Source organism: Streptopelia decaocto, assembly GCF_964273445.1.
Source record: "Streptopelia decaocto genome assembly, chromosome: 7".
Taxonomy (NCBI): domain Eukaryota; kingdom Metazoa; phylum Chordata; class Aves; order Columbiformes; family Columbidae; genus Streptopelia; species Streptopelia decaocto.
This window is the reverse complement of record NC_138661.1, coordinates 8,261,031-8,283,512: the sequence shown is the minus strand read 5'-3', so window position 1 is coordinate 8,283,512 and position 22,482 is coordinate 8,261,031. Positions and strand designations below refer to the sequence as shown.

Genomic DNA, 22,482 nt, shown 5'->3' with positions numbered 1-22,482 from the left:
AGCCCAGGCACAGCTCTACCCGCCACAATTAGTGCTGTCAGCGAGAAGAAAGCCTCTGAAACCTAGTCTTGCTTTTGGAGTGCAGGCATCTCCATGAAGCCCCAAATTAGCCGTGTACTTGAGAGTGACTGACAACCCAAAACCATAGCTCAGAGTACCAGGGACCAGCTCCCTCCTCCTCCCTTTCAGATCAAATTGGAAAGGCGAGGAGGATGCTGTTTGCAGCAGCAGCACCCAGCTTTTAATTAACAGACTAGAAATCTTGCTCAGTGTTAACAGGCTTCCAGCATGCACTACCCACCTTCCAGGAGGGAGCCTCATCACCAGCCTAGAGGAAAAACCTGGCCAGGCATTGTTATTGTTATTTTAATTCAGGATTCATTTAATGTCAGATCCATGCATCACTTTAGGAGCAAGGATCTTCCCAGCCACCATCATTAAATTATCATCATCCACCTCTCCACATATGAATCATGCAGTCACAGGTAGCCCCACTTCAGCAAGACTTTCCCTCCCAAACAGCCTTGCCTCATTAAAATGTGATTCTCTTCCCACTGTGAAAAACCAACATGCACTTTGGCAAAGGCTCCTGGTTTGTTTACCCCACATTTGCTCCGAGTTTGAGATGAGCAGGCAGACCCTGAGCCAAAACAGCAACACCTCCAGGCGTGCAGAGCAACACAGAAAACACCAGCAGCAAAACCAGTCACTCATGAAGCAAGATTGGGGATAAGATGACCATGCTTGGGTTTCAACACTTAACCCCATGCACATCTCTCTGTGGACACCTGAGGTTCCATCTGTCCCTCTCCTTGCCCACAGTGTTGTGTGACTCACGTCACGTACTCACATCGTCCCCCATGAAGGAGCAGACATGCTGGCAGCTGTGGCACCAGCTTTAGCACCAGCGCCGGCTTCAGCCCTCAGTGCTGGAGTTACGTTATGGTTGGACTCGATGATCCTGAGGGTCTCTTCCAACCAAAATGATTCTATGACACACCAGCATGGGCCTCTCCTAAGCCCTTCAGTACATCTGGCCAGGACAGGGCTGAGCTACCCTGTGGTGGTGCTACCAAGGAGCTCAATCCCAGAGCACAGTTTGCCATCCAACCAGCACCCATGCCCTCCTCTTCCTCAGCCCTGACCAAAGCCATACAGGGCAAGGGCTCAGCACCTGGCGGTGTCGGCACAGCCCCACGGCAACCCCAAATTTAGACCAGCACATTATTTCGTCACTTCTTGCCGGCCTTAAGCACGAGGCTCCAGCCTTCCTCCTGAAATGAAGAACCATCCCTGAAGGTCGGGATCACAGCTTGAGCATCACCTCTGTGGGAGAGCGAGCTGCTCGTTCAACACTTTCTCCTTTAACTTGATATAAATAAATACCTGCGTTTGCCAACCACTTGCCTGCCTCAACATTTTACATTGGCTGATATCCTGTCTACATATTTTTAAACATTTCTTTAATTTTATCCAGTGTTTGGACACATGCCACCAAGGCAATAAACTGATGCACGCAGCAGTCTGCACCGCGTGAAACAAGGTAACATGAGTTTGGTAGCTAAGAAAAACTGATGCAACCCTAATTATAAGCACAATAATTTCAGGGGCAAGGGAGTGCCCTCATGAAAAAGAAATAGCTACAGGCTATTTTTTACCTTTCACATATATATGATATCCACGTTCATTTTGCACTTTTGTTAATATAAAAAAAAACCCAAACTAATAAGAGTTGCCATTTCAAGTTATGCACAGAAGGAGGAAAATAAACAGATATACAAATTAAGACATTATTTCCTTGGCATGAACTCAAAAGGGCTCTAAAAATTGCAATTGGGCAGATAAGTATTTTCTATTTATAGTCAAAGCAGAGGCAACCACTACAGCTCAAGCTAAGATTCAACTTCCAGTATAAACCCTCCTCTTCCAGTTTCTCACAGCAAACTCCTTCAAGCAAATTCCCTTGGGAGGAAAGTTTTTCCAGAGCTTGGTGTCATCTGCCCCTCACCCCAGCCCTTTTTTCCAAAGAAAAATTTCCACGGCTTTTGTTTCATCTGTTTATAGACAAAACCACACCTCGTCTTCTGATGAAGCACTTTCGTGCACAAAACAGCAAACCAATTCTGTTCACACTTAATTTAGCTCCCAACAGGGGAAAATGGGTCAGTCATTTTGAAGTTATGAGCAACGTGTTTTTTTCACTTTGTTTTGTTTCAGGGATCCCATCCAGTGAAGACTTATGAAACCAGTCGACAGCTAAGGCAAGAAATAAAAGCTCCTGTGTGCAGCTCGCTGCTCGGTTTTAACGTTTAATTGAAATTCTGCAGCAATGGGGTGTGACAAAGCACGTAAAAGAACATGGATTTCTGGAGTGCAACTCATAAATGCTTCAGGAGTCCAAGTTCAAAGTCCAAGAGGGACTTCTTAGCAGAGATGACTTAGGAAAAGCCCCGGCATCGTCCTACGTGTGCACAGCCAGCACCTGCCTCTAGAAACAGGCAGCACCGAGCAGAGGTCTCTTGTGCTGGACCTCTGTACAGAAGGGCAAACTCACTATAACTTCAGAGACAATTGGTTTTTTAAAAGGGTGAACGTGAAATGTGGCCCGAGCGGTCAGCCTTCAAGTAGTGATGAGCCTTTTTAAAGTACTTGAAATACTTTATTAACGGATTTTTAAAAGTCCTAAGCAGAATATTGGCATATTGTTAGCAGAAATACAAAACAAACAAACAAAAAAAAAACCCCAAACCAAACAACCAAACAACCAAACTTTATTGCAAGATAAGCTAGTGGTGGTAATTAAATTCCCCTGCTTTTTCCCAAACTAACAATATAATTAAACCCCTAAGTAATAACCTACATGCTATATACATATTCCTAACTGTCATACCAATTACAAATATTCTGTTAATAGATCAACTGATTTGACAACTCCAACATTTGCGAACTCCGGAAAAGAGATTTATTTTCGTATCTTAGTGAAGGACCAAAATATTGCAGCATGCCCTCACTGTTTTAATTTAACATTCATCAGTGCTGCCTACCACGCTAAACCTGTGCACTTGCTCATAGGAAAGAGCTCAAAATTCGCACTGATGTGGAAAACCATCGCTAGTTTTTATACTACAAAGTCAACATTCTGTTGCATCATCCTCCTCTCCGCCGTTTATTTCCAAGCCATACAATGTTTATGCACGAACTATTTATGGAAGCATGTAAACACATACCCTAAAAGTGATAGTTAATACAGTGATACTTAATACTTTACATAAAAAGTTTCCCAGTATTCATCAGTATGCAAATAAACAGAAGTGTAATCTCCTTATATGTAATCATTGTACATATATATAATTTTACATGTACTTGCAGCAATATAAAATAAGGTATTTTTAAAGCATATAGGAATGAGTATCTCATTAATGAAGTTAGGGACAAAATTAGAGGCGATCCAGTCACTGTGGTTTTTCAACTTGCAACTTATCACCTGAGCTGTGCTATATTAGTCTGTCTATGTTTCCAGCCCAATGCAACTGTAAAGAGAAACATTTTCACTTAAACAACTTCTTCTACGTTACTACATTAATACATTTCACCTCTTCTTGCAAATGAGTAAGAGCATACACATACAGAGTCATTAACTGCTAATTAATTGGTGTCTGATAATCTATGGCGCTCATTTGCACTGTCGTTTTTCTAAGTATTAAAGAACAGGTACCTTGAAAGATTTATTGTGCTAAATAAAAGCACCCTTTAGAATTAGCTGCTTTTAGTTGCTCACACTAAAACAGAGATTTCAAATTATCACTAATTTGTTAGCATAAATTTTAAAGCCCTGATTCTACAAACACTCACACATGCAGTTAACCCAGGTTAACCTGTGCACACACGGCTGGCCCACCAATAATCCCACCGACAGGTCTCCCTGGGCATCCCAGCGTCTGTCAGCATAAACAACCTGCAATTTTTTGTTCTTGTTTATGTTTTGTTTAGTTTTTTCCCCCGATACAAGTGTTCACACCATGCTAACAGAACAAAACGCTTTAGCATTCCTTCATATTTTGTTTCATTAGCGTGGTTCCTCCGCCATGGTCTGTCAAAAACCCCCTATGATCTCCTGGAAAAGAAAAATAGCGTGCTGCTTCATTTCTTACCAGCCACTCAGATGAGGAAAGTCAGACACGGAGAAAACTGTTTACAAAAGCTGAGTTAGTGCGAATAAGTTAATTATAGTATCAAAAGTAACACACACCAAATAATTTTGAAATTACATTTTTTAAATAAGTATGAAGTACTAAAATACATTAGGAATCTAATTAACGTATTAGTTTACTAGCTGTACAGAAGCCAGATTTATAAAGAGGAATGCTGCCTGTAAAACTGGATTCCACAAAAATAAAACCTTTTTTCATTAAAACAGACAATCCAACTTCCAAAGGTATGCAAAACCAACCTGCAGGGATCAAGCTGCGTTTTACTCACCATACTGGAAAGATTTCCAGCAATCACCTATAAGTCACTTGAAATGACTTAATGTACTTTCCCAGCTTGTCACAACCGCAGCCAGCGAAGGAGCTGCAGGGCTGCTGACCCGAGACCAGACACCCCCACAAGCTCCTTCACATGAAGGCACTTGCCCAGTTTTCCGCGAGTTTCTCTCCACACCGCACTTCAACCAAGAGCACTTCGGCACCTCCAGTGTTCTGAGCATCCTCTACCCCTCTCTGTGCTCAAACACCTTCAGGAAACAGCTCTCACCCAACCCATCAGACACAGGGTTTAGCACAGCTTGGATCACAGCTGAACACAGACTTCTTCGTGCCTTTCCCTTCAGTCCTGCCCTCGATACAGCTTTGGTGTTTTGGAAAATGTCACCTTGCAGCCACGTCGCAGCTACACAGGTCCCCGTTACCTTCTCCTCCCGTCCCAACGCCGGCCGCGCACACAGACCTGCTCGTCACGGCGCCTGCGCGGCTTGAGACCGCGTTGGGAGCTTGGGCATGAAGTTTATGTGAGCTACATATTGCAGCAACGAAAATAAGAAAAGCTGCAGGCAATACATTTATCTCTATGCATGAATATTTAATTTTTTTTCCAGAAAATTACCAATGCAGTGATTGAAAGAGCTGTAGCTGAGTCGCCAGGATGTGAGTAAAGGACCTGCAGTATCTCCACCCAGCCTGGCTAATGCCATTCCTTTGTAAGAAGTCCCATCTTCCTTCCCCAAAAATGCTATTTTGTTGTAAGAAAAAACATTCACCTCAAAACCGAGCCCTTTAAACCCATTCTACCCTTTCATTCCAATTCCTTCTAAAATGAAGCTTTACTTCTTAGTTCATCACAAATAGGTTTTTTAACAGATAGTATTTAATGGAACTGAGAAGAAATACTTTTTATGTAAAAAGCAGCTCAATTTAAAGATAAAGAGAGCAAGCCAAAGAAGTAAAATGCAAGTGTTAACAAAGATAAGCTGATTTTTTTTTAAATTTCTATTGAAGAAGTGCCTAAGATCTTCAAATGGGCCACACAGTGTTAGATAATGGACAAATATCACAAAAATTATTCTCACTGCAGATAAGACAGAATTTAATATGCAGAGAAGTTATGTAATAGGTGAATAAATAGATGAAGGGGCAGAGTATGTAAAGGTTAAAAAGGCAGCAGTGAAGACAGGTGCATTAACACAGGCACAAACATGCGGATTAAACTAAACAAAAGGGTTGCGGTTATTAAAAGTTAATTTCTGCTGTCTCCACAGATGATTACACAGAAAATAACAATTTGACTAATTAGTTAATATTTGTACGGTACTTTGAATATATAAAGTGATATATAAGTTAATATCATTTCAATTAGACTGGAAATAAGATATAGACTTATCAGTGCATTTATTAATATTTAATATGTTCGCTTTCAACAACAGCAACAAGCTTTACATTTTAATTGTGTGCTTCAGAACATAAAGCTAGAAGGCCCTGTGAAGTAACTACCAAGTTTTCTTACCAAGATCCTACCAAAAAAACATACACATAAAAAATAAACACACACTGTTTTTTAGCCAGATGGTGAAATTATGAACTCTTGATTCAAAGATGGGTGACAGGGTCCATAGTTTGTTGTTTTTACCTTCTAAAATTGTCCCTTTATGATCACGTCATTCATGCGCAGATGAGGCTCTTATGAACATGGTTTAGTGCCAGAGTTAGGTTAATGGTTGGACTTGATGATCTTGAGGGTCTCTTCCAAACAAAATGATTCTATGATTTTTATGACCTGAAGGCATGTCACATTTTTGTGAACCTCCTCCCAAGAGCTGCTCCTCTGGTACATGGCAGTGAAAGAGGCGATCAACTACGGGCATGTAGGGCTGGATGGACAACAGGGTGAACTAATCCCCTTTTAACACAGTCGCATCAGCTGCATTGCCTGGGATTAGAAATAGCGCCCTCTCAGGGAATCACAGAATGTCAGGGACTGGAAGAGACCTCAAAAGCTGATCCAGTCCAATCCCCCTACCGGAGCAGGAACACCCAGATGAGGTTACACAGGAACATGTCCAGGTGGGTTGGAATGTCTGCAGAGAAGGAAACTCCACAACCTCCCTGGGCAGCCTGTTCCAGGCTCTGTCACCCTCAGTGAGAAGAGGTTTCTTCTCATGTTTAAGTGGAACCTCCTGTGTTCCAGTTTGTATCCACTACCCCTTGTCCTATCATTGGTTGTCACCGAGAAGAGCCTGGCTCCATCCTCGTGACACTCACCCTTTACGTATTTATAAACATGAATGAGGTCACCCATCAGTCTCCTCCAAGCTAAAGAGACCCAGCTCCCTCAGCCTTTCCTCATACGGGAGATGCTCCACTCCATCCTCTCCGCAGCTCTTATCGAGATTCTTCCCAAAAGAAGCAGCCAAGCAGGCTTTCTTAGAAAGCATCACTCCCATATCCTCAGCCAAGCCAAAGGCAAACACAGCCTTACAGATTCCTGCCACAGAAATCCATCAGCACCAAAAGCAAGTCCAGCTACACAGCTCCCCAAGAGCCATGTAAGCCAACTGGGAGCTAAATCAAACCACCCAGCAGAACCTGCAGGTTGGACGTTTCAGCATTATCTGAACCCTGGTTTAGTTTGGTTTGGTTTGGTTTGGTTTGGTTTGCCTTCAAGAGCAAACACATCCACAGTAGTTGCAGCATCCAATGCCCGTTGCCAAGCGCTCACCCAGCGACGCTCAACACCTTCACAACGCACAAAGCAGCAGTAGCTCTTTACAAACCTCGGTAACTATAGCAATAATTAAAAGGAAATAAAACTGTACACCAAACTGAGAAGCAAAGAAATTTTTAAGAATGTGGAACAAGTGCTTATTAATTTAGACAACTTCTACCCGATGGCTTTTTGAGAGGAATTCTTGAAAGAAGAGGGAAAAAAAATGGAGTGCAGAAAGAGTTATTCGAAGGTATTTTTTTTATTTGCCTTCATTAAATGCTATATAACATGCTCTTATTTGAAAAACATCAATCAAATTTATAGATTCGTGATAAATACAGTTGTAATTATAGCTGCCTGAAAATAATTCAGCTGTCACATTTACCCTGTCAGAGTAAATAACGCTGTCATTTTAGTTGATGTGTGTGACTTGAGTAAACATTTCAAAGCATGAATTTTGAAGTAAGATTTCTCCGCTTGAAACAATTGCACAAATTAATTTTCCTTCCAACTCTAATTTATTATGCTTATTTTCTTAGTAAGAGCGACCTCTTTAACTATTTAACCAAGGCATCTTGAAGTAGATTGTGGATGCATAAATCATTAATCATACAAAATGCACATTATAAAACATGACCTATCGACCAGGTGAAAAAAAGTGGCATTTGTACTGCTCCATCCTTATTGTTGTAGTACCTTAAAGCACTTCAAACACTTTAAATTTATCCCTATATCACCCATGCATTGTAGGGAAATAGTATTATTACTGTTCCACAAATTAAGATCTGGGGCAAAAACATTTTTCATAATTAAGAAGTGAATATGATTAACGAGTAGTAGACCCAGCTGGGTGTGCTTAAGCTGGTCTGATTGAGGTAGAAAAAAAAGAGAGACACCAAGGGAGCTCTCTAAAGAGAAACCTTAGCAGAAGGAACTTCAGAATATATTGGTGGTACAATTTCCAACTGGGGCAACAGAAAGCGCTGGTCATTTTTTACTGAACCCACAGGAAAGAAAATGCTACAACTTTTCAAAATTAAAATGAGGGAAACTGGGTGACTGCTTAATTCATCAAAATATGGAAAACACAACTAGATGCTTAAAAAAAATAAACAAATGCAAAGTTACTTGGGAATTTCCTATTTTCAGCCTCACATTCTGCTGATAATTCCACTTCGGACCCTTTCAGTGAACTTACCATTAGACTCACTGCGCTGTCTTCTATTTATTAGCAGTGCCATTGTATCAAAAATGAACACTTCAGCAAAATATTTTGAAAAGTTCTGTTCAATATCAGCTAAAGGACAAGACTTTTAGGCACTGTATTCTGGATTAATGAAAAAAATCATCCAATACATCCTCAGCTCTGAGAGTCAATCAATTATTTCTTCTGAGGACATGACAACTGTTAACAATTCTGACCCAATGTTTTTTGCCTTCAACTCTTCACCTGGTAAATGGGCACAATGCTCTTTACCATCTTTGCTGAGCATTTGAGGCCTTACATAAGAGGCAGGTGTTAGTACTTAAAAATGACCAGCTAAAACATGTTGTACTTATTTTATTCTTGGCACTTCTGACAATAAAAAGAACCTGGTTTTCTCTGATATACATTCATTTTAGACTACACTTTTCAGTACTATAAAGGAAAGATAAAAGCAATAAAACCGCACTGACCTTTTCCTTAATGTAGACTCACAAACCTTGACCACCCTGATGACCTCTTTAACAGTACGTCGGAAATCATGCATTCTTGCTGCCACTAGCAGAGCTAGAGAATAAGCAGGGAAAGTCAATGTCAGAAAGAGGAAAAATCACTGAAGAAAAGCAGAAAACAGATAACTACACCCTCTCTTTGCCCAGCCTTCAGCTAAGGAACTGTAAGTGCTTATGTTCAGCTGTGTCCCTGAATCCAAGCGATTGACTTCACTTTACAATCTTTGCTTCCTACACAATAAAATTAAGCTGATTGCAAACTGCACCCTGAAAGGTTCCATGCTTTAGCATTGGGGAAACCAAGGTCAGCTGCCTGAATACAGCACAAGAACATCTCATTGGTCACATATTTTCAAAGTTCTCAACTCTTTTTTAGCAGAATTTACTAGTCCTGAATAAAGGGATCTCTAGTGAACTCTTACAGAAGCCAGAACTGAATCCACTTCAGCTGTTATCCTCATTGCTGTCACCACTATCAACGTCCCAAGTGCCCAAGGGCTCTCGTGCAAGACGCTCCACATAGCCAGATAACAAGCACTGGCTGTGTTTACATTAGTGTGTTGATTCAGCGCATTAACTCCATTTTGAAGCATCACCCCCACTTACCATGCAGCAGCTCAGAACTCAAAACCAATTTTAAGCGTGCAAATGGGTCTGAGCAACTTGATCTGGTTGAAGATGTCCCTGCTCATTCCAGAGGGTTGGACTAGATGGCTTTTGAAGGTCCCGTGCAACCCAAACTATTCCATGATTCTGTGGGAACACCAGGGGCTGAACTAACAACCGGTCCCTCAGACAATGTGTGGCATGTCTAGACATGTGGGCCAGGGAACCAGACTAAATCCAGTCCACAGCAAACCACATGAACTGCATATTGTGTGGATGGGGACTCAGCATCACCTGCTTCATTCTATTCATCCGTGCCTGCTGAATTGAATTACTTGCTCATGTGGATATAGCCAATGTAGTGAATCAAAGACCAGGCTGTTCTCCCATAGAGTTTATATTCAATTTTTTAGCAATGTGCAATAAGCAAGTAATAACAAAAAGGGGCTAGAAACTTCAAGAAGATTGTATGGTCCTGGGTTCTCTAAGGTTTGAGCACTATTTCTCATTCCAGTATGCAAATATAAGACCTTTCACGTAAAATAAAGTGCATATGTGAACTCTGTGACTATCTACAGTCTTCGTTACTCTGACCTCACTGGCTGGTACCGACTACCTTTTAACCTAACCCTCCCAAACCGGCAGATCTTTTGTGAGCATTGTGACAGCAATGGATCATGGAAAAAAGATGAAGAAGAAGAGAAAAATAATTTCACAGAACAGGTCAAAGAGGGCATTTCTTGCATAACACTCTGCGTAAAGACACAAATCAAAGTGCTTGCACTAACGGTGTCATTTTAGCTGACAAAAAAACCTCTGAGTATCCAGAGCTTGAGCAGAGTAGGGGCGAGAGGAGTGCCAGGAAGTAGGTTAAAAAATCCAAAATGTAAGATACAAATGATATGAGCGAGCAATGTAGGAGCAAGGGCAAAAATGAAGTTGGAGCTTCAGAAACTATTTCGATGAAGACCTAAATAATCTGTGGGTGCCCGACAGCGCAAACCCCAGAGAACCACCAAGGAAATGGGAAAGTCTTCATCTGTTCCTGACTCCCAGAGTCTCCCATCCCACCCGCTGCGGGGGAAGCGACACCCCCAGTGCCCGACGAACCTGCTCCGCAGAGCCCCGAGGGCCGGCGGCCGGTGTGCATCCAGTCCCGCTTCATCCTCTGCAGCAGCCTGAGAGCCGTCATGGACACCTCGTGGTTCTTATCCCCGAACTCCAGCATGTGTGCAAAGCGAGGAATATACAAACACGGATCTGCAAGAGAAAGTGAAACAATCAGTTCTCATCCTCACCTTTAATTCCGGAAATGCGGCGCTTCGCGTCTCAGCGAACAACACGGACTGTGCTGCTCGGCCACATCTTCTGATCGCTAAGCTTTAGAAGCACCTTTTTAGTTAAGCTAAAACAAAATCCTTTCTCGCTTTATAAATGAGAGACCTTTAAAGCACTGCACAAAGTTTTTCTGACATGCTTTTCAGGGTCCAAGGCTGCACATGCTGCCTCAGACACGTGAGCACTGTTGCTGGTATCAGTGACATTATGCACAAAGCGAAGCATTTGCAAAAGCATTTTGCAGAATGAGGGCATGACTTAGACCCAAAATGTTTAACATCTCCTGTAAAGTAACAAATAAGGTAACTTGCATGTCTCATCTCACACCTAACCACAAACTAAGCTTTGAAAAAAATTCATTTGCTTAAAATCCCATGTCCCTAACAAAAGTCTGCTTACACCTTCAAAGCTAAATCCAGCTCCCTCTCAGACTCACGTTCCGACAGCACAAAACACTGTTTGTTACAGATACTGAGACACACTCTCCACCAGCATAAACTGCCGGAACCCAATTAACGTCAACAGCGCTATGACAATTTACATCGGCCACGGATCTGCCTCCAGATGTATAAACTTATTTCAAGTGTTGGTGCTATCAGCTTCAAACTAACCGAAATGTGTCAGCACGGATTGTGCTTTGCCTAAACCAATTTATAATTTATCAAACAATCTTGTAAAAGCTACGCTTAGCACATGTTTACTCTTTTCTGAGGTATCAATTTCTCATTTCCTGCCAGCCTTTTATCACTTGACCGAAAATCCATGATGTACGGTAAATTGTTAACTATTAGTCTCAACTCAATTTCCTTAGCTGATCCCCTATGTAGGCACTTAAACTGATAAAGATGAAAATTCAACTCAAAACACTGGAACAATCTTAGGGATTGAAAATTAATCAAAGCAGTTTCATTTAGCACCAAGTTCTAACAATGACGCCCTGTTGCTATCCATAATTATCAAGATCACGCCGTATGTGATTACGGCTGTCAGCCCTGCAGAAGCATTTAAATGAAAGCATTTATCAAGCAAGAACTTCCAAACACATCTCCCTCCAGACCTAAGAAACACCAGAGTGCTGTCACCTCCTAAACGTGACCCTAAAGACCAAAGGTTTAGGAAGGATTAACCAATCCACATGATTCTTAAGGGTAGTTGTCTCCAATTATCTATGTCGGGCAATAGCAGATACTCACCTGGCAGACACACGTTAAGGTGCCTGTGACAAATCATTTGTCTTATCTAGAATGTTTAGGAAAACGCACCTTCAAACGCTTGTAAAAAAAAAAAACACGTATAAATACAACTGCAGTTTTTGGAAAAGCATGATTCTGTAAAACCATACTCAACAGAAACGATTCCAAAATACAACAACAAAATATACCCTTTCAGAAGTGATGCGCTGGTTCATCAGACATTTAAACTTTCAGCTTCGCACTAAAGGAATGCACCAGAAATTAAAAGCAATACCCAGTTTGCTCCCCCATCTCTTCTTATCCCGACAGGGCCCAGCTTCAGCTCCCGGGGCCGCCGGAGCGGAGCAGAGCGGGCAGTTCACAGCTTTCCCTGCCCAGCTGAGTTTCGGGAGCACTTACACATTTGCACTGTAGCGGTTCAGACATTTCTGCCGGCATTCATGCCCACAGGTCGTTTGACAAAGCGCTACACATCGTTCATTTAAATCCTGAAGCTACCAAACAGTCAGAAAATGAACACACAGATCAGTTTGAAGTGAAAGTGGCCATAAATGGCTACGAAGTAATACTACCGGTATCTAAATTAAATGCAGGGTCAAGGTTAAAATAAACATGTCCCGCATGGATGCAAACATTAAAAATAAATAATAAATAAAGTTGTAAACCCCAAGCATCTTCAATCCTTTCCCGTGTACTAAACAACCAGTGATGCACGGAGGGTGTCCTGCTCCCCAGCAAGTCCCCTTTGTCTTCGGGGAGACCCCTGGGACTGCAACCCTCGCACACAAGTGAGCAAGTTCAAGTGAGGCAAAACTTGTTGGTTTTCCTTACCAGGGGTAGAGGGGTCGTGAGGGAGATGGCATGGGAAATAATTTATTTGTTTATAAAGGAGAATTTGGTTTTAAGACTTTCCCTTCTTTCCTTATCCTATTCAGGACTTGGGACTTCTGGCAGTACCTAGATGGTACATCGTCATTCACAGAAATATACAAAAATTCCTCGGAAACTGTTGAAAAAAGTGACTTTCCCAGCAGCAGCGCGGGTAACCGGCCCCGCCGCCTGCCCGGCCCCCCGGAGCGCGGCCGAGAGGGGCCGGTACCCGCCAACCACCCCGGGCGCTGGCCGGGGACCCCGGCCGGGAGGACCCCCACAACCGGGGCACGGCGGCTGCGGGACTGCGAAAAAAAATGGGCAGGAACGAGCCCCGCAGCTTGCCTTGAATTCAATAATTCCGCCCCGGCCGTGCCCCGGGCTCCGCAGCCGCCGGTCTCGGCGGGGAGCGCGGCGGCCCTGCTCCCCCCGCCGAGCTGCGCGGCGCGGCGGCGCCCCCGCCCGGGCCGGCCGGGAAGGGCGGTGCGCGCCCGGGGCCGCCAGCCCCGCTCCACCACGGGAGCCCCCGGCCCGTTCCCCCGCGTGTCCCCCCGCTGCGGTTAAAGCGGCCCCGGGGGCTCCTCCCGTTGCCGGCCCGGGCAGCGCTCGGGAGCGCGCACGGACACGGTGCCCAGCGCCGAGCGCCCCCGGGCGGGCGCGGGAGGGGGCGCAGCGGCGCGCGCGCGCGGAAGACTGACACCCGGCGGGGCGGGGGGCGGTTCCCCCGCCGCGCCCCGGCGCTCCCCATTGGCCAGGGCCGCGGTGACGCGCGGCGCGGCCGCTGCCTATTAGAGCGGGAGGCGGAGGCAGGCCCGGCAGAGCCGCGTCTCGCCGCCGCCAGCCCAGTGCCCGGGGCAGCGCCGCCCGCCCGCCGCCGAGGAGCCGGGCGCCCCACGGCCAGCAACGCCCCCGACGCGGGCGGGAGCAGCGCGGAGGAGCAGCGCCGTGTGGCGGCGGCCGCCGCGGGGAGAGGAGGAAAGTTGGTGGGAGCAGCAGCGGCGACGGGGCCGCCCGGGAGCGGGACTGCAGAGAGCCGCCGCCTCGGCCCGGCCGCCGCGGATGTGCCCCCGCCGGGAGGGGAAAGACGGAGCGGAGCCCGGTCGCTGGCGGCGGGGATCGGGCGGCTGGCTGCGCTTCACCCTCGCTGGGCTGCTGCACTCGGAGGATTTGTGGATTGACTCTCGGTCCTGACCCGCCGCCTCGGCTGGATTTGTGGGGTTTCGTTGCTGGATTTTGGCTGGTTTTTTTCTGCTTTATTTTTGTCTCGTCGTTCCTCGGGGGAAGGAACTGCCTGCCAGCCCCGCTTGGATTCCCCACTGCAGTCGTGGCAGTGCTGTGGAGGCTGGGACCCCCCTCTTCGAGCCAAGGTGAGCGCTGGCACCGATCCGATACAGCATCATCCCTTTCCCCCCGGAAAGGTGCGTCGGGCTTGTAACCAAAGAGCGCGTACACTCCAAAAAAAAACATACCAAAAGCCACCCTGCATCTAGAAGCATACAAAATATCCAGATAGTGGGACTCGCATTTGGGATTTGTTAGTTCTCTTGCTCATGCCACTGCCCCATGGTTGCCTCAATGGCAGGATCATGAAGTGTTTGACTTTTTTTCTTCTGCTTCCAGAGACCTTAAAGAAGTCCAAAAAGAGTGTGAGGTCAAACGGCAAGGTGCCAGGATGCTATGAGATAGTACCCCTGTCCCTGAAGAAGAAGATGGCTGCAGAACTTTACCCTGCCAGCACCAACACCAATATTGCAAACAGTAACTCCGCCGTCGCCACCGCTGCCAACAGCAAGAAGAACGCCCTGCAGCTGCAGCAGAGCGCCCAGCCGCCCCCGCCGCCCCAGCTCCAAAACCTCAACAACAACAACTTGGAGAGCGCCAACTGGCAATCCTTCCACCCCACCCTGCGGGAGAGGTAAGGGCCAGGCCCCGCCGGACCCTCCCCGGCGGGCGGGAGAGGTGCCCCGGCCCCCCCCGCCCTGCACCTGCAACCGAGGGCGAGGCCGGAGGGCCGGGATGGAGCCGCGGGGGCCGCCGGCGGGAGGCCCGGGGCTGGGGCCGCCGGTGAGGGGCTGCCCGCGGCTAACGGGGCTTCTCCCCCCTTCCCTCGCTTGCAGGAACGCGCTGATGTTCAATAACGAACTCATGGCCGACGTTCACTTCATCGTGGGCCCGCCGGGGGCATCCAAGAAAGTTCCTGCCCATAAGGTTTGTGCAGATAATTTTTGGCTTTTTAATGCCGCTGCGTGTCTCGCCTTCTCCCCCCGCCTTACAACTAGATTTTTTTTTTTTTCCTAATTACAGCTCTTGTCTAATCCCAAAAGTAATTCACATAACACTGCAATTAAAGGGAACAGTCTAAGGCAGTCTTCTGCCTCCACTGCTGCTTTTAACTTTCCCTAAGTGTAGCTCTTATCGAAAGCCAGCAAGCTCAGCTCTTACCGATGCGTATTACTGAGGCTTCTCTCTCTTTATTTTCCAGTATGTTTTGGCAGTTGGTAGCTCTGTCTTCTATGCTATGTTTTATGGCGATCTTGCAGAGGTCAAATCTGAAATCCATATACCAGATGTGGAACCTGCAGCCTTTCTAATCCTATTAAAGTAAGTGGCCACTACAAGTCTACTAATTACGTGGACAGAATCAAAGTAGCTTATAAAATATACATCTCCTAATTGGCATTGTGCAATATGCACTTATTACTGTTTACTTAATGTGCTGAAAGATAGTGTCAGATTCACTGCCAGTGATGATGACCATAGATCAATCTTTCATGGCCTGTATTTTTTTCCCTAAGAAACTATTTTATTTTTCCCTGTCTAGATACATGTATAGTGATGAAATAGACCTGGAAGCTGACACAGTTTTGGCTACGCTGTATGCTGCCAAGAAGTACATCGTGCCGGCCCTAGCAAAGGCTTGCGTCAATTTTCTGGAGACCAGTTTAGAAGCGAAGAACGCCTGTGTCCTGCTGTCTCAGAGCAGGCTCTTCGAGGAGCCAGAGCTGACGCAGCGCTGCTGGGAAGTGATTGATGCTCAAGCAGAAATGGCACTGAAGTCAGAGGGCTTCTGCGAGATAGATCAACAAACACTAGAGATCATTGTAACCCGGGAGGCACTCAACACCAAGGAAGTGGTAGTTTTCGAGGCTGTTCTCAACTGGGCAGAGGCTGAATGCAAAAGGCAAGGACTACCGGTTACGCCGCGCAACAAGAGGACTGTGTTAGGAAAAGCTTTGTACTTGGTGCGGATTCCCACCATGACTTTGGAAGAGTTTGCCAACGGAGCTGCCCAGTCAGACATCCTCACCCTCGAGGAAACTCACAACATATTCCTATGGTACACAGCCGCAAATAAACCCAAACTAGAGTTTCCACTGACAAAAAGAAAAGGACTCGTACCTCAGCGATGCCACCGGTTTCAGTCGTCTGCGTACCGCAGCAATCAGTGGAGGTACCGAGGGCGCTGTGACAGTATTCAGTTTGCCGTAGATAAACGGATATTTATAGCAGGACTGGGATTGTATGGGTCAAGCTGCGGCAAAGCTGAATACAGCGTCAAAATCGAACTGAAACGCTTAGGAGTTGTCCTTGCTCAAAATCTGACAAAGTTTACCTCTGACGGTTCCAGTAACACTTTCTCTGTGTGGTTTGAACACCCTGTGCAGGTTGAGCAAGACACTTTTTACAATGTAAGTGCTATTCTCGATGGTAATGAACTCAGCTACTTTGGGCAAGAGGGAATGACTGAGGTGCAGTGCGGGAAAGTGACGTTCCAGTTCCAGTGCTCCTCGGACAGTACTAATGGAACCGGAGTACAAGGAGGACAAATACCTGAGCTCATTTTCTATGCATGATGCATTTCACCTTGATTGTATTCCAGTACTGCAACGCTGCACATTAAGGGATTTTTCAGTTTTACTACAAACTGCAGCAGTATGGAATGTTATGCTACTTACCTATCTGCTACATCAGGCTATACAAATAAGTGAAGGAATGCTCTTGAATTTAATCTTATTTTATTTATTCATAAGCTATTTGACCTAATTATTAAGACTGCAACAAGCAGAAAAATGTTAAATTTTGCACGTACTGTGCATTTATTTTGTATATAGATAACTAACTTGCAGACTGCAGCTGACTTAAACAGAATGTTCTAAACTAGAGCAGTTTACAGATCTGTGAAATATAAAGTGTTTTTACTTGCCCTAAATCCTGTGTACTTGATCTTATGGCTTGTGTCTCTTAATTCACGTACAGTTAATGGGGGGGGGTGATAGTGGTCTGTCCCCTGTGTGCATATGCACAGCACATCACTTATCACCACAACTAGAGCGTTCCTTGCCTGGGAACTGTGACTATCCAGCAACAATCTTTATTTCCCTTCATGGAAAAGGGGCACTGACACATGTGGAAGCTCAGGGGTTTCTGTGTGTTGCCTAAGCTGAAGAGAGACAAACCCTGAGTGTAATCAAAGTTGTTCAAAATCATCCTGTGGTTATAGCTGAAAGCTTCTACTACCCATTTCACACATATCAGCTGCATTAACCTCCAGCAACACTGTCAAACTGCGCCCCTCCTAAATGGCCAGAATCAAGCGATACAGATGAAGCTTAACACAGTGACGGGCTTTATCACAGGTTTAGTCCAGAGCTGTAATACTGGCAGCCGCTACCTAAATATATATCTGATCCTCTCATTTAGGAACAGACATTGGAGAAATACTTGCAATATGGTATTTAAGTTCACTCAAAATTACTAATTAGAAATAAGCTCCCTTAAACAAAAGCTGCTGGACCTTTCCTTTCCCCCCTTTATTTTTTTTAACCATAATCCTTGCCATGTACCATCAGCAGTCATTTTATAGCTGTAGCCTTCACTTTTCTGAAAGAGTGATAAAAGTAGAAATAAGCCAATTAGAAATACTTGGTTTTTATAAATCCGTCTTCTCATAATGACCTTAGAAACAATACTCAAAGAGTAGTCTAAAACAATATTTCATCATGTTTAACAAGTACCTTTACATTTAATGTAGAAGGGTTTCCATTTGCCTTTTCCTAAGCTGCATTAATTTTCACCTTGAAACACAAATGCAACACAAATTCTGCCTGTTTTCTCTTAAAAAAAAAATAATGAAAAATAAGAAGGCAACTGAATTATTGAAAACAAGAACTATTTACCAGGCACCCAGCTATGCTAACGAAGCCAGCACACTATCTGGAGGCTGTTCTGCTGATGCTGATTCCATCACAGAGGTGGGTAACAGTCACAAGACCTCTCTATGTTAACTAGAATTGTCATGAATTCCCTTGCCTTAAAAGCTACGGCATAGACAATAGCTTTTTTTTTTAACCCTTTACCAGGTTAAAGCCCCCCTTCCCATCACTGGGTTACCATTTCAGTGATGACTTTTACTAATTAAAAAGTCATTTGCATGCTTGGAAAAAGTTGCTCCTCATTTTCCATCAAGCCACTTGTATTTCAAGCCCTGAACACCTCAGCGTGATGGACAGATAGTAAATTTGGCAAATATTTATCAAATGTTGCATCTCTGTGGAACTGAAGTGTGATAGGCCTGTGCGAGCTTGTAGGCACACAAATTTATTATACACCAGCTCATTGTCTTGGTATAGCCTAAACTACCCTCAGGAAAAGCAACACAATTATTTGTAAAAAAACTAGCATCTAGCTCCCAAAAACCTCTTAAATAACGGAGAACAGGCTCTCATAGTCAGCAATGCTCTTCTGCATGGATTGATTCCAGCGTCATTTTTAAGTTACCACTTTGGTATTCAGCATGCAATACTATGTATATATACACACATATACATATGTATTCTTGTCAAGTAACCATGCAAAAACTACCACACAAATACTCAAAAAGTCAACTCATAAAAAAATACCTATGGCTGGAGCATTTATGCAGAGTTCTCTGGCCAACAGAAGGAAAGTTTTTCCCAGCACATAGACATTCACCTATTAAAAGATAAAAAAAATCCATTATTTAAATCTTAACCACAAATGCTTTTCATAGAACATTTCTATGGAAAGGGGAAAAAACAAACACTTTTGAAATCTTAAAGAACCTGCTTTGAAAAAATTAAATTGAAGTAATACAAGCAATATCCATAGGTATAGAGTAATACTTGGTGCTTGACAAAAGCTGCGCGAATTAGCATTGTAAATTAAAGCATAAGTTTATACTGAAAAAAATACAAAACATTGTTAGTCATGCTCTTCAGTGGGCTCAGGGCTGCTCTATAGTACTTGGACAATTTTCAGTTGTCACCTAGCATCTTTAATACAATATGAATATATATAAAGTGCCATTTATCCTGTAACGTAATAAAACCTTGGCAAATACTCACAAGTTAGTGCAAATTTCAGCTCTGCATGGTCATGTGAAGTGGGATAATTAAGTATTGCACAAGCGCACACCAAACTTTTCCATCAAAGCAAGGAGTGGTGCTTCACACCCCAAGGGTTATTTGTCATTTCTTACATACGGACATTGCCCCACAGCACCCCACTTTAAAAAAAGATAAATAAATTCAGGAAAACCCTAAATCACAGCAAACCAGGGGTAGAGCTCTGCTCCTCACCCCCTTCACGTAAACTGAGGGGAGGAGTTACTCCTCATACTCTGATTTGCAATTTATAGCACAGGTACTACATTTGTATTTTTAACGTCTGAGGGAGTTTTCTTTCGCTATCTTAAGATGTGTTTTTGTGGTCAGCAAGAAAGGCAGGATATACTTCAGTTCCCAATCAGCCCCAAACGTTCCCACGAAGCTCCACCAACACCTTGATCCCCCCAAGGCACGTATAATGGTCAAAGTTAGTGGAAAGATACACTTTATCCTCCTACGCTGCAAACAAATAGGTTTTTTTAATTATTATTATTTTTAGGATAGTATATGCTCTATTGCTTTTATGTAACAGAACTGCCCCTCTCATTTCCTACGCCAGGATAATGAAGGTGTTTGCTAAGCAGTCAATTACACAACCGAGCTGTTGATTATGGTAGAAGCCTATGGAAATACAAAAAAATCCTGTTACTAAGTATATTCTCTTTCAGTTTCTCAGCAGAGCTTTACCAACATTAGTTTAAAAGCAAGCTTTCCTCCCAAGTGTGTAGATACTTCTACCAAGCGAGCGTAAATAAATACATTTAACAAAAACAAGTATGGACATATTTTCACCTAGCCGTGCACGTCGAAATTTTCCTGTATGCAAATACATTCTTAACATGAAGATTTCTCAAATTTAAAACATTTTAAAAATAAGAACTTGAAAGAAATCCTCAGAATGATCACGTATCCTGAAAGTGACTGCCCATTCAAGCATATATGATATTATGGTAATTAATTCATTCTATATTTTGTGGAAAGAGTTGAGTATCTTCTGTGCTTTGTCTGAGCAGTGGTTGGACTGGCCTAGAGGATGCAAAAGTATAGTCTTAAATTTTACTGTCCTTTTTTTCCTGAAATCCCAGACACCTTAGAGATATTATTCCATGGGAAGGAAGTGAATATACCCTTTTAATAAGAAGTATATTTTTTAGGAAACACGTCACTGAATTTTATACAGAAAAATAAGCATCTACGGAATCTGGCAATTCATACGAGTTTGAGAGCGTGTGACTTTCCATGAGCCACAGAGATGGAACAGACATTACTCCAGCAAAATATCTGCAGTGTTTCAGTTGGCTTGAGATGCTCTAGATTCACTGCAAGTTTGGCATGGCTTGTCTTGACCTTTTCTCTACGAAATATTAACATAAAGAGTGGGGGTTTGGCTGTCGCTTCAGCCTTCTAAGTTGGCCGCCCAAGTTACTATAAATCTTAAACTTCATCACTTAGATCTTGTTCTGCAAGAATGATTTCATGGCACAAATCAACGGGGCTGAGTACACATATGATGTTTCCATCAGAGGCTTCACAAACTCATCTAGTTCTTTCATTTTAGTCTAGAAAAAAAAACAACCACCCAAAATTCAGACAAGTATTTCTCCCTTTGTCTTTTTTTGTCACAACATCCAAATACTTGATGTTTGTCCCCATCAAACCATGTCACTGTCTAAGAAACCCCTTTCCATAAATGCAATCGAAGAACAAATAAATGTGAAGAGGCAGAGAGAAGCAGGGTTTTCACCATCAAAGTGGGTGCCAAATTAAACCTAAAGCAAAGACAAATGCATAATAAAATTGCTCAATGATTGTTTATCTTCTTCTCCTTGGCCTAACTAAAAGCCTCTGCATCCATGGTCTCCTTGAGAAATAATGTACTTCAAACTAACCTGCTTTTCCACTTCACCCACATTATCAGTGTTTTAATGACCAACTTCAAGGTGTAGGCACCGTATTTACACAAAATAATAAATTCAAATAGAAATGGTACATCAGGGAATTTCTTTCTTTTGATCACAAGTGCATTTCTTTGCAGTTTCTGGTTACTACCAATTTACAAAGAAAGCGTAATATACAGTGGATTACGTGCTCTATATTGTTTTCCTCATGAAGCTCACACGTTGTTAATGCCAGGGTAAAGTCACAAAAATAATCAGGAATACTTAATTGCTTCCAGTTTTCCTGGCAAATCAGTAGGAAAACAGACCTCAGGCCCTCTCAAACAATATGCTTCACATCTTTAAAAGTTACCAGATATTCACAGGTTCTGGGACATTTCTCATTAGTGGGAAATTCAAGATAGCATAAAGCTCAGCCAGAAATCTGTAATGGCACTGAACTGCTGAAACACGATATTCAAGAACTCGTGTTTTTAGTGGAAGAAGGCCCTTTCACTAAAGTTTTATATCACTGTCACTAATTTCAACTATTACTCATGCACACACATCCTGTGGCAGATATGATGGATATATAATAGGCATATAGATAAGAGTCTTTCTTGACTCTTATCATTAATGTTTTCTTGCACTCTATTAAGCTTAGAAAATTAAGAAAATTAATTTGGAGGCCTACTTCAATTTCTAGTTCTTTCTTCATTAAGAACTTCTTATAAAAATTCATATACTCCAATCCATCAAAACCTTAATGCTCTGAATTTAGAACCATATGACATTTGCAGGCATAAAACCTAATTTCATGCAAGTCCTTAAAATGGTGAATAAACAAAAATGCCCTTCTGAAAGGATGTCTCTGGCTTAGACTCGAATTGGTGCAGCAATGAAGCTTAACACAGCAACTCTGGCCTCTTTTCCCCCTTCATTTGAAAGGATAATACTGAAAACCAGTATTTCCCCAATCGAAATTGTCAAAGTGTAACAACTGTTTTATAGACTTTCATAAGACTCGTGCTGTCTCTTTGTGTATTTTGATCAGATATTAACATTTCCTAAACTCAATGCAATTACCAGGCTTGAACATCAACACCCAACACAGAGAGTGGGGTCAACCTCTAGCCGAGGAGATATTTTAAAAGACCTGCATACCCTGATAGTTTTTACCATGTTATTTTACATTCAGTTCACATTTAAAGAAATACATTTATGAACATTTGGACCAGCCACTGAGGTTTTTTTTTGGGGGGGGGACAACCTTTT

General features: G+C 43.4%; 2 protein-coding genes across 3 annotated transcripts in view; one reads left to right on the top strand and one right to left on the bottom strand.

The window, feature by feature from the left end:
• Positions 1 to 22,482, bottom strand: part of BRF1 (BRF1 general transcription factor IIIB subunit) — a 181,844-nt gene that overhangs the window by 80,999 nt on the left and 78,363 nt on the right. The window contains exons 5-7 of the mRNA XM_082058936.1: positions 18,824 to 18,896; positions 10,633 to 10,782; positions 8,878 to 8,971 (exon numbers count right to left, since the gene is read on the bottom strand). Of these exons, the coding sequence (XP_081915062.1) occupies positions 8,878 to 8,971; positions 10,633 to 10,782; positions 18,824 to 18,896 (317 nt within the window). The remainder of the gene's footprint in view (positions 1 to 8,877; positions 8,972 to 10,632; positions 10,783 to 18,823; positions 18,897 to 22,482) is intronic.
• BTBD6 (BTB domain containing 6) lies at positions 13,750 to 17,140 on the top strand. Of its 2 annotated transcripts, XM_082058938.1 has the most exons (5): positions 13,750 to 14,290; positions 14,544 to 14,838; positions 15,041 to 15,131; positions 15,406 to 15,524; positions 15,745 to 17,140. In XM_082058938.1, exons 2-5 carry the CDS (start codon positions 14,633 to 14,635, stop codon positions 16,775 to 16,777), a joined length of 1,449 nt encoding a protein of 482 aa, XP_081915064.1. In that variant the 5' UTR covers positions 13,750 to 14,290; positions 14,544 to 14,632; the 3' UTR covers positions 16,778 to 17,140. The 2 variants fall into 2 exon arrangements, with proteins under 2 accessions (XP_081915064.1, XP_081915063.1); XM_082058937.1 differs by having other exon boundaries at positions 13,750 to 14,838.